This window comes from Syngnathus scovelli, chromosome 12 (assembly GCF_024217435.2).
Source record: "Syngnathus scovelli strain Florida chromosome 12, RoL_Ssco_1.2, whole genome shotgun sequence".
In the NCBI taxonomy this organism is placed as follows: Eukaryota; Metazoa; Chordata; class Actinopteri; order Syngnathiformes; family Syngnathidae; genus Syngnathus; species Syngnathus scovelli.
The window spans coordinates 4,179,136-4,191,988 of record NC_090858.1 but is presented as its reverse complement, the minus strand read 5'-3'; the positions used below and the strand labels follow the sequence as shown (position 1 = coordinate 4,191,988).

The following is a 12,853-nucleotide window of genomic DNA, read 5'->3' as shown; positions in this document are numbered from 1 at the left end:
TGACCGGGACACGGCCATGGCAGCGGTGAAAGCCCGTTTGAGCCGTAGTGACGCGTCGTCTCCATCCATCTTCAGTCTGAAACATTTTACGCTAACTGACAGAGCGTGGCGCTTGCTTACCCACCTCCCAGAGGAAATAGTCCAGACTGGTGTCTTTTTGACATGCACTAAAGAGTGAGCAGTCCACAGGTCCACCGGGGCATTGTGTATTCAGTCCGAGACGAAAGGTTAGATCCTCTGCAAGGAAAAGTCCACTTCAGTATATATTGTTGCAAGTGACAATGACTTTTTTTTTTTTTTTTTTTTACCATGTATGTGTGTGGGAAGGTAGGTGTTATTCAAGTAAATAAACAATTCAGTTGACTTTTTTTTTTTTTTTTTTTCCAAGGTATTGGACATCAGCCTTTATTGAACCAAGGCGCACGTTTTATATTAGAAAAAGCAGACTGCTGAACAAAAATGTCTCTAAAGAAAACAAAGTTTAAAGAAGCAATTTATTTTCACTCGCTATTCGGCCAGTCTTAATTGTTCTTTGGAATAATTTTGTGGTTGTAGTTGATACGGGTTGCATCATTTGGCTTCTTTTATTCAGATTTAGAGGAGCAAAAATATGAAAAACACTTCAAGATGACGCAGCTCAGCTTCTGCAAACTCCAATAATAAACACATTGTCGCCCATCATAACCGAGCATCGCACATTATTCCCTCCATTTAATGTCGGAGAATTTCTGATGCAATTCTTGCACCGGATCGTATTACGTTTGCCAAGAAGTGTGCGAGAGAAGGGGGGAGGTGGAAAAAAAACACCAAGCCCCCTAATTTGATAGAAATGAGAATAAATATTCCACGTGAAGACGTAACCTGCGTGCTGACATGCAGAATTTTTGTCAACACTTTGCTTTCCGCGCCGTATCTCGGTCAGGAAGCAAAAGCGAGGCGGCGGAGGTGTGCCGGCGGGCGGAGCGGGCGGGCTGGGGGGGAGGCAGAAAAGCAGAATTGAGCAGTGGCTGTAGTAATAAATCACCGGATCGCTGGTGACATTCATACAATACGGATACAGTGTTAACTCAATGAGTCGGACAGCCCTGGCCTGTTCCTCCATCCTGACCTTGCCTCCCTGTCGTAATCAATCATGTTGGCACGGCACACACGCTCCTTATTTATTATTACTCTGGACCTGCATGTACAGTAAACAATGAGTAGTATACGTTGGGCAGCCTCCGCGAGCCGCTTGCTATTATAAGGCGAGGTGGGAAAGGTGCTGCGGAATAACCGGAGGGCACGTGTGTCCGGCGCGCCGCTTGAAAGACGGCGGGCCAATAAAGGCCGGTGTGGAAATGAGCGATACTTCAATCTATAAGGGCGATTGTCACATGTTGAAATTTACTATAAACGCAGCAGCAGTGTTTATAGGCAGTCTTCTCGCGGTTGTTACGGAACAACTCTTCGAATCGGTGTAAAATGAAAATAAATGTGTCTTGTAAATTTGACACACCGCAGGGAAGAGCGTTAATCACAACCCTGCCAAATTGGAATGGTTGGGAAAAAGTACTTCAAATGAGGCTTGAAAAATTCAGCTCTTGTTTTGTGCTCAATTGTGGCTAGCTAAAAGAAAACCACATCGCTGTCAATCATGTAGCACTATTATTAGCTACAAAATGGCTGCTAGTTCATCCATCAACAAACATGTATCTGACTAAAATGTCCAGTTGCTGGAATTTATCCCTGTTGATGCACTACACAGCACGATAAACGGCGCTAGCCCGCTAGCTCATGAGCTAACAGCCTAAAAATCACTTCATCTGTCATAAAATATTTTAAGGCCATACTCAGAAAAATGTAAGAAGGTTCCACTTCACTTTGTGTTTATAAAACATGCTAATAGCCGATTCACTATTCCGATTACTGTGTATTTAAAAAAAAAAAAAGACAAAACTGTAGTGCTGTTTTTTTATCAGTATTAGTTTTACAATATAACATTTGAAACGTTTCAAAATTAAAAACTGCGATTTATTCTGTATCCTTAAATTTTTCTTGCATTTCTATTTATAATGACTCTCAGCTTGATTTTATTTTGAGAATATGCAACGGGCCAAAAAAAAAAACCAACAATCCGCACACGGACTTTGCCCACCGCTAGCGCCATCCATTGCCTCACTGTCACATTAGCAAAACCGTCAGACTGGCTGTCACTCGCTCGCCCGCCTTTTGACTTCCTCGGCCGTGCAATCTTACTTCTGTTATTGTCAGGTAGCAGGTGTACATCCGGAGTGACAAACCGCTTTCTTTGTCAAACTAATAGCTTACAAAGTCAGTGTAAATTAACAATGACCCGATGCGAGGGGCTCCCCTAACAGCCTCTCCGAGTCGACCCAGCCTGGCCGGGCTCTCGTCCCATATGCGGCCCGTGTAGGGGGCCTGTCTTGGCAACAAAGCCCGGGCCCCCGCGCGTAGCCGAGGGCCCCCGAAACGCTCGTGAAGGATGGATGGCCGGCCACGAGGAGGGCCGAAGGGGAGTCGCTTTTAAAACACATACCATATGCAGCTCGGAAGAGGCTCATTTATCAGCTCGCAGTTTGCTCCGTTTTTACACCTCGGACCCCCCAGCGCTCTCTCTCCTCCCCCGAGGGGTTAGTCACCTCCTAACTGAACAGTGCACATGACAGGGCGCTGAGACCTTCGCCTTAAGTGCACAGCGCGCCGCTCCGATTTCTGCTTCTTCCCCGGAATAACAAGGAATTGAATATGGCAGTCAACCAGATGCCGAGATATAAGAATTTCACTTGAGGAATCCTTTTCATGATTTGATGTGATCATTTCATGGCTGTGAACACGTTATAGATGTTTTTCACTTTTTTTTTCGCAAAATGTTCCTACATACAGTGGATATAAAAAGTCTACACACCCCTGTTAATATGCCTTTTGTATTATAATGTAGTGAGACTAAGATAGCTCTTTTGAAAACTTTTCTACCATTTATGTGACCTATAATCTTTACAAGTAAAAACAAAATATAAATGGAGAGTAAAAATAACAGGTTGCACAAGTATGCACACCCTTTTTTAACAGAGTTTAGAATGAACTCGTCACTCGTCCATGTTTTTGGTGGTATAAAAGAAACAGGTCACATAGTTGGAAGTTGCAAAAGTCCATCAGGCTCACCTGTCTCTTTTGCCCTTCTCCTGCCCTTCCTGTCCAAGCTCCACATCACAGTTGGACATCATCTGGCCCGTGAATGGCACATTGTTATGCCGGCTCCTCAGCGGCCGCGCGAGCAGATGCCACGAGCAGCCGCCACGCCGGTCCCCACGCAATGCCTTCATCGCGGGGCCGTAAATTACATCCCGCTAACACGCAAACAACACCGCGCTCCGCTGAGTCTGCGCAGTTTAGAGCACCATTGAAGGTGCAAAGCGTATCCCGAGCTCGGCTTTCTGCGGCGGCGGGGGGGAAGCGGCCCCGCGGCAGGCCACCGTGGCCCGGACGAGTGGATCACACGCCGACAGCTGGGCTTTGAACTCCTTACCCCGCCGCTCCCGGGGTCAACAGCTCGGTGGCCGCAAAAGGTCACGCGGCAATGAGAGGCCTGACTTTTGGTGAACTGCCGAAGCTGTTTTGACTGAGTCCCCGCGGCACCGTAGCGAGCTGATACTTTTCGGCAGTGGCCGCCGCGTTCAGCCGAGTAAATACTTTGTTGGTGTACTTAAGTACATATATAGCAGGTAGCGGGGACCGAGGTTATCAAAACTAAAGAAAAAAAAGAAAAAAAATTGTTAATGATATAAAATATAAGTTAAAATGTTTTTTTTTTCTTTTAAAACATCCATGCAGAATAAGGAAGTTTTTTTGTCATTTACTTTTTAGTTACACAGTAGTCACTTTTTGTTTTTCTCTAAAGCTAAACCTAAAATTCATATAAACTACATTAAAATGAAAAAATAAAAAGAAAGAAATTGTTTTAAATACTAATTGAAAGTACCGTATCTGTATTTAGAACAGACAAGAATTTTTTTTTAAAAAAAGGAACTAAAATGAAAAATATTCAAAATATTCTTCTCTCAAGATAAGCTCGTAATATTACGACTTTTTTTTTTTAATATTCATGTCACATTTGGACTTGACTTCTGTACTTCAACACAATTTCGTACTTTTTAACTTTACTGACGCACAGAAAATCATTTCTTCTCCTTTTTTTTTCGTCTCAACAGTGTGCGTTCTACTTGACTGCCAAGCGTGACTACTTTTGCCACCTCTGGCGTTCGGAGGCATCCGGCGAAGCGGCAAAGTTTCCCAATAACATTTGCCGTTTGCGTGCGGCTCGTGGGAACGGCAAAGACGCTGCAAATACCATCTCGGATTGGCGCAAAACGAAAAAGGTCAGTCCATTTAACACCAAACACTTCATTTTAAGACCCGCCGACAGCGCCAGCCTTTATCCGAACAAAACAAGAAGGACTAGCCGAAGTACACAAAATGACTCCATAAATCTGGGATGAGACATAATAAAATATGATTAGCTGCGGTCTTGGGAAATACGCGGCTCAAAAATCCAATCAAACATATCACCAAAGTGTGTTTGAGGAAGAATCATCCTTGTCGCCACTCGCTACAAACAACATTTACACAGTCAAATCCCACGTCTCGTCAACGGGACGCGTCGTGGCCGGCGAAGATATATGGCTTACTTTATTCATAGCTCTTCAATTACAAAAACACGTATTGCAAGGAGGGGGATAAATTAATAATAAAACCCCGATCTGAACTTCTAATATTTTGCTTGGCGAAGGGAAACGAATTACCCTTTTCAGAACTGATGATGTATTACTAGCGTTTGATCCTTAGAGGTTTGCCCGTGCTCACATTCATTACTTTCAAGTGCTGAGGTGTATCTGCAATTAGAAGTACCTTGCGGTGGATTCCTGACAGGACTTGAAACAGAACATCATAGGATTATGGCGGCATTATAGTGCACGAGAGGGGACCGTGTCTCCTTCCAACACAGGCAAAGACAAGAGTATGGTGGGGGGGGGGGGGGGGGGCCTAATTTAACCATGTGCCTGTAAGTGAGCGGCGCCGGTAAGCAAATGAGGACCTTTCATTAAATCAAAGGTGATTTTTGTTCTGCTAATGGCTGCCCCAAAATCCAGCACAGCGGCAAAACGTAATCATTCTCGGCGGGGAAGCCGCACGGCTACAGACCGGTCAGGGCTATTCCTGATACAGTATGCATAATGTAATGAGCCCGCTTGTTTAATTTAATCACACTGAGTGGACCGCGCCAGTATTTCTTTGAAACGACAAAGTCCGATACAAAAGCGAATGAATAATACAATCGCTCAGCCAGCCGGCTTGGAGAGTTAATGCACTCGCCACTTCGGAAATGGACGCTATTTACATGGCTGACTTTAATTCACAATATAAATTTCAATATTTGTTTCGGGAAATTCTATTCATTAATTCCTTTATTTGGTAGCATTTTTCTTGGTTGCACTGCTTCCGGTAGATTTTTTTTTTAGCCAATCAGATTTCAACCTCATTGTGTTGCCAAACAAATCTGCCCAGTATGTTCAAAATCGTCTTTGCTGGTTCAAATGACGAGATTTTAATTTATTCCATGACCAAGATCGTAACACTCTTTATTGGAGTATCAATCAATTTCAGGTTTCGGGTTAGTCCCAGGTCACTGGCGTGCTACATTCCACCTTTCAGCGGATTCAAAGTCTCAAATGACTTTGGAAACGTCCTCCTCGGAAATGGTCCCGGAGTGCTTCGGCGCGTGACGGCGGGCCAGCGTTGCCGCACTTTGGAGAAGCCTCGCAAGTTTGGCCAAAAAAACCCGCTGAGCCATTATGTTAAAGTAAACGACGGCACTTCCTAATGCCATTTGGCAGTGCGGGCGCGCGGCAATTAGGGCCTCTCTTAATGCGACGCTGGGAGCATTTCTCCTCAAGGTTAGCGCCTCATTTCCCCACGATGGGTCTGCGGGGCCGCACCAGATGCATTGTGGGAGCTGTGGGGGCTGCGCGTTAGGACAGGTGTCCGCCACCTTGGATATCTCCCCTCGCAGCTGGCACCAGCTGGCACCCCCAGTGCCCCATCCGGACGGTCTGCCGGGGGGGGGAGGCAGTAAAAACAGGGCCGGGGAGGGGGCGTGTCAAGGGCAGAGCTGCTACAAGCTCACTCACAGGGCACCCACGCCATGACATGACCCGGCCACTAGGGGAGCCGCCAGCAGGAGTAATGCGGTGCAGCCGTTCCCGTTCGGAGACCTGCTCCTTGCATCCCTAATGGAGCGGCAATGATGAGGCCCGACGGTGCCAGAGGGTCAGAGGCAGCTTCTGTGGAGGAGAGGAGCTTGCTCCCTTCCCACTGGAGAGAAGAGCAGAGCATGTCATGTCTGACGCCGCTCTTTGTGGGGGAACACACGGCAGGCAGGCAGGCTTTTTTTTTTTTTTGGCCATGAGGTAAATGGAAGACCAATCTTTGAATTAAAGAATCACTGAGGTATGTCATGTACATTTGGACATACTTTCTCTTGTCCATTTATAACATACTGAAGGTACTATGTAGACTTATACAAAGACTCGTAGTCTGACTCAAAAAAAAAAAAAAATTCTGTCTCCTCTTCCGCAATGAGCCAGCAACAGAAATTTACGAGTGCCGGTGCATTACACTCTTACTTTTATCCGCTTATCTCAACAAAATGGCCACTTTACAGTGTCACCGTAAAAAAAAAAAAAATACTCGAAGACAATCTGTAGCGAAACGCGTAAAGCAATTTACACGTCGACGCTCGTGTTTTGTTCTGCGTAATTACAGCGGCGGCTTTGACACGACATTAGAGCTGCGTTATTTACTAGCTGTACAATTATGCTCGTTTAGCAGCACATATGTTTTATATGATGTTTACATCATGTAATGACTAAATTAACATATACAAAGCGCCATCTGGAAATAATCGCCCAAACGTTGTGTTGTGTGTAAACAATATACGGCAAATGTTTGCCTGGGAGGAGCGGGTCAGGTGTCATTTTTTTTTCTCTTCCCAGATAACCAGAATACTTTAGTACGGCGCCCGCAAATTGTTATGAATGTAAATGGCGATGAAGAGGGAAGGGGGGGGTGAAGAGAAATGACTTCACACGAGAAGCGTGTTATTATTGTCCCGAGCAACAGCACAGTACACTGGATGTGAGTTAATTCACTTAATATGCCTTTAATGGCGAGAGGGCCCCTCTTTGTGTTTGCACACTGACCATTATCTGAAATCAAGCCTAATGATGGCTCCAGTTTATGATAATGACCATTATCACGCCGACCACCGTCAGTTCTGCCAAATGATCAAAATGAGCTTGCATTTCTTCGCTTGCATGTGTGTGTGTGAATTTGTTAGTCATTTAAATTAAAGCCCTTGACACTCGCCCCCCCCCAACTCTGTCTGCTGCTTGTGTTCAGACCTCATATTGAACTAAGACTGCTTTTGAAGTTGAAATCAGCGCATTTCACTTCAGTGCTGCCCTCATCATCTTCCCAACAACTATGTTGCAGCACATTAGTGTGATGTTGAAAATTGCCTGCCCCCCCCCAAAAAAAATAAAAAATTCATTTCATTATTCATTTAACGCCTATATGAGGAGAGTCACAAAAGATTTATTTTAAACCCAGATTCATTTACAATAGTGAGAAAAGACGTTCACGATGAGCATCTGACAGTTCCTGGCCATGAAAAATATTGCCCCGCTGGGGCAACCTTAAGGGGGCATAGAGGGGATCCCAGAGGAATCCCTCCAGGGGTACACAAAAGTGTCACAGAGGAGGCCGGGAAACTTGTTTGGTTTTAAAATATATATTTTCTGTGACATCCGCCCTTCAACTTTTCTGCGACCCCCTCGTAGCAAATCGTTTTTTATGTCATCTTAAACTGATCCAAAACACACATGCGCAAATCTCGCTTGTTCTCCTTAGTTAACCTCGTCGTTAGCGCCAGTGCGGATAGGTAAACGGCAGGCAGTCGTCATAATTTGTATTAAACACACGCTGGCACCCTCTATTTGATGCCACATGAATCTTTTGAAGTACAGACTGTTGATTACTGTAAATGAGAGCTGTTTCAGGGTGGATTGTGGGTAATTATATGCAGTGCACCCTTGGGAGCAGCGTTGGGCTGGGTGGGGCCGGGGGGGCCCAGGGGACGGCGCTTCCACAGGAGAGCGGAGCGTAGACCGAGCAACACATGCCGGGCCGCCGATTCGCAGCATGAAACGAGTCAACAGGCCCGTCTTTTATTTCCGATGCCTGTGATTTACATGAAAGCGACACCGTCACCCAACCGCAACAAGAGTGCGCACCGCCGCTTGAGTGACAGCATTTCAGATTTCACATGTTTTCCGCATGCAGCCAACCTGCGCGAACCCCCCCCACTACCACCCCCCCCCTCACAGATCAACTCGACTGCGGCAATATTATCACGTTCCCACTTATGTGTAATGCAGCTCCTCCTTCTCCGCGTTACAGGTTGAGCTGAACAGTGAGGTGAATTTTTAATGGGGGAGTTGCAATTTTAAAGTTGCGGAAGTTGCAATTTATTTTTTAAAAAAAAGGAAGGGGAAAAAAAAGCTTCATTTTGGGGATGACTGACCAAAATTAAGCATTTTTTTTATATACTTGTATATATGATCAAAGCATCAATCTAATAGTGTTTATTGTAATGCAGATTATTAAAAAAAAAATAAAAAATTCAAGTCTACTAAATTGTAAATCGCAATATTGAGGTGAAAAAAAAAAAATCCGCAATCCATTATTTGGCAAAATCATTCAGCCCGAATCTATTTTTCCTAGCTCGTTCTACAGGCCAAGACTGGCGAATAAATACTAAGTGCGTATTATTTCATCGTCCTGATCACTTTTTGCGTGTTCGCATTCCAAATGAGGATGCAAGGCAAAGAAGCAAAGTTCCCAATCACGCTGGGAGCCCCGCAATCTCTTCCTCCTCACTTGAGCTCATTTCTCCACTAATGACTTTGCCCTCTGATGCAAGCCAAGGGATCATCAAAGGTCCTTGAAACAAAAAAGGAAATATAGCAATTACTGCGACTTTCATGGGCAAGAAAGAGATTAAAAAGCTCGTTGTTGTACAAGCAAAAAAAAAAATGAAAAAAAAACGAAACAAGCTCCCTTTCACTATTAAATATATATTGCGTCGCGGCCTCCTATTCATCCACTCCTTCCTTTCACTCGTCTTCATTCATCGCAAGATAATAGAATCAAATGTATTATGCATTACTAATCGCCTGATAAAAGCCCGCGGTGGCGCTAATGCATGTAGATTCCAAAATGCTGCGCGTGTACAGGAAAAGTCATTGGCTTTTTAACAGTGGCCTGAGGGAGGGGAATTGTCCCCTAGCCTCTATAACCACTGACACAAAAGGTCCCCAAACAATTTCAAATTACTACTTTATTTCTCTCTCTTATATAATCCACCCACATTATTAAATCTGCCACCTTCTGGGACTGCGCTGATACAATATTACAGTGCTAAGATGTTTACATTGGAGACAGCCAGTGCTTCCTTGTTATAAACATGTATGCCCTCAGGAGTTGTACAAAAAAAAAAAAAAAAGCGTACGCATACTACTTGGCCTAAATGAGGCGTAGGTCATTTGCTTTTTAAAAGGGGTCAATATTACCTCCAGCGTACGGGGGGGGAGAGGCCAACGGCGAGCTGACTGAGCAGAAAATGGCTCCTGATCCTCGCAGATGAGCTCTATTATATATTAAAGGCGCTTGTAAATATTCACTAGTCGGACCATTCAAATGGAAAATATGCTTCGGGTCAAAAGGTCCGTGAAAATGTTGTCTCCCAAGGAAGTCCCCGTAGAATTGAAGAGACGGAGATAACAGGGTGGAACACCCAAAGGGGACGGGGAGGGAACATTAAGAGTTGTTTTACATGTTTGACTGCGGGACAGCTAGCATCGCGGCCAGATAAATGACGGGCACTTATCATCGTAGACCGACCTGGAGTTATGTAGCGTGCCTAATGGAATGTTACACTCCCATCAATTACGTGCGGGGCCGGCACAATTACGACAAATTAGCGGCTTATAACGCTCTCTAAATAATTCTCTTCAAGCATTTTATTAGCATGCGGAGATGATATAATTGGCCACATAATACAGACATATTTATCGAAGGCCCCGCGTCACTTTTATTAGCGGGTTTGTCTCGCTGACAGGATCACGTGGCCGGAAAATTATTTCATCATGTCCGACGACCACGACGGCGTTATCGTCTATTTTTGTCTCCACCGGCCGTATATTTCACGGGGCGGGAACAATGTAGCCTGACAGACATATTCTTTATGAGGGGCTCGCGGTCGCTCTAATTTGACACAGTTGTCAGAGATAAAGCTCCTTAGAGAGCGTGGCCATGCTCTGGGTAAGAACGGGGATTAAATTAACACCCCCACCTTCACATCTTGTGACCCCAATAGTCCCGGATAAAAAAACGTACACGGTGGCTAACTTGAGCATCCGTCTCTCCGTGGCTGCCTTTTTTTTTTTTTATTGCGAGAGCCAAACAAAAGAAAAGCCTCACCTCAGCTGTTTTATGTCCACCCCTAAGAAGGTGTATTCCCAATAAATCCATAAAGTGATGCAATTAAAACGCACCTTTACTGTAAATGTGAATTGTGCTTACGCGGGGGTAACCGTACACCTTTTCCATGGCCTCTTCCTATCCGATGACCCGAGTGCATCCAATCAAATCAACACAGGAATGGATCATATCAAATTCTAATGAAAACATAATGTGCTCTTAAAATGTGTGTCGGCCGGGCAGCCCCCGCCGCCCCGCCCCCTCCCCCACCCGCTTCAGATGACGTGATGAATAGGGAACACGGCTGGAATATGCATCAAAGTCGAGCTCATGATTTATGTAATAGCAGTCACTTGGACACTGATTAGCTGCTCTGTCAAGCGTGTAATACGAGAGGCACAACCCCTGGTTTATCAGTCATTTATCTGAAGTGCGTCCTGATATTATCACTGGATCCTAATGTCATCATTATGCCGCGCAGCATGTGCGGGCCAGTGTGTCATGGCGTCGGCGACACCGCCTGTCAGGAGTTCAAGCCTCTTCATTTGCAAAAGTGCTCGCGCATTCAGAGCCGACGCCGGCGTGTCAACAGTGGTGGGGGAGGACGAGAAAATAAAGGGAGGTAAAAATCACATCAGACATGGAGGGACACAGGCGCGCTAAGTAAGTGGACACTGGAGGCGGACGCGGGAAATGTGCCGCCTCTTTGTGGCCATCACGCTAATTCTTTAGAGAGGACTCGGCGAGGAAAGTGTTCAAGTAAAAGGAAGAAAGGAACATGTTGCGGTTTTACAGGTTGGATTCGGAGGGCATAACGGCTATTGCACACTTGGTGGATGCCAGAAAAAAAAGCCCAGATGTGCGCTGGGAGGCCCAGAGAGCCACATTAGCTAATACAGCATGGCTAGCTCAAGCTGTCAGGACTTTATCAAATGGCTTCAACTCTGCCAAGCCAGGCAGCATGAAAGCCAGATTTAGCAGGGTACACACACTTCGGGAATCTTCCAATCAAAGTCAGCAAAGGCCACTAAAAGCTTTCCTGAGAGGTCATTTGTGGAATGACACATTTTTCCGATCAAAGTTTTGAGATTGTCAGATTGTCTCCCCAAAAATGATTGACTGATTATCTCGTGTGTATAAAGACCTATTTTTTCGTGAATATCGAATTTGTTCGATATTTTTTACAATCACAATTTACGTGAAAAAATATAGTTTGGAATGTCGCTACCAGATAAGCTAACAGTTAGCCTGGCTTCTTCTCGTTCTCTTTTGCTAACTACTTTTTCTTCTTTGTTTGTTCTCTGTGGAACCACACTGCCTCTCACTGGTCAGTCTCGGTATTGACTAAAATAAGATTTGGTGCAGAGCACTCGCGATTGTGGGTGGGAATTTTGTGATGCGTTTGCTTCTCATCTTAAACCTTCCACACACGAGCAGTAAGCACTTGTTTTTTTTTTTCTTTAGTTGGTCTTGCGTAGAGCGGCTCGCGTTTCAATCTGTTAACTTAGATAGCTTTTAGAAGTACAGGAAAAGGGAACAGGACACACGACAACCGCACACTACCGGTCGGACAAAGGTGCCAATAAAGCCTTTATTATCAATATGCGACCAAAAAAGCCAGGGAGGTTGTTATTGTCGCAAACATCTGGCGACATATGCCAAAAGGAAGCCCGGCGAGCTATAAGTCCGTCAGCACCCGACGCAAACAAAAATAGTGAGCAGGAAAAGCAGCTCGGCGAGTCTCACACAAAAGAGATCAGCGCAGACAGGCAACCACACCTTGGCAACGATGCGGCTCACAATCAAAGGAACCGTCGTCATCGTTCCAGTCCTGTTTTGAAAGGATATCTTAAAAAACCTTTAAACGTGGCCCGCTTTACGCAAAACAATCGGACTCTTTGATATACGCCTCGTTGCCTGTCGTTCACACGTACAAAAGCCTGGTTCCTGTCGTGAAAGACAAACGATGCTTACTGTACAAACAAATTGTTTCGGAGGTGGACAGATGGGACCCATCTGCTGTAATTGCGTTCATTCATTTGACTTTCAAAAGTCGAGCAACTTGTATCATTCCAACAAGTCGGCCGTTTTGCGTAGTGCTTGTGACCAAAGAGTCGACGGTTCGATTCCCAGCTCTGCAATTTGTCATACATGTGAACTGTATGCTTGTCTCGGTAAATCCTGCCCCTTATTTAAAAAAAAAAAAAATAATCAAAACTCGCTTTTCACTATTTCATCATTAAATCGCAAATGGGAC

General features: G+C 45.0%; 1 protein-coding gene across 3 annotated transcripts in view; it reads left to right on the top strand.

Annotated features, from left to right (window-relative positions):
* The window catches only part of mgmt (O-6-methylguanine-DNA methyltransferase), a 160,273-nt gene that overhangs the window by 50,950 nt on the left and 96,470 nt on the right, over positions 1-12,853 (top strand). For all 3 annotated transcript variants that reach the window (XM_068652650.1, XM_049736759.2, XM_049736761.2), the window contains one exon: positions 4,209-4,376. In XM_068652650.1, coding sequence (XP_068508751.1) covers positions 4,209-4,376 — 168 coding nt within the window. The remainder of the gene's footprint in view (positions 1-4,208; positions 4,377-12,853) is intronic.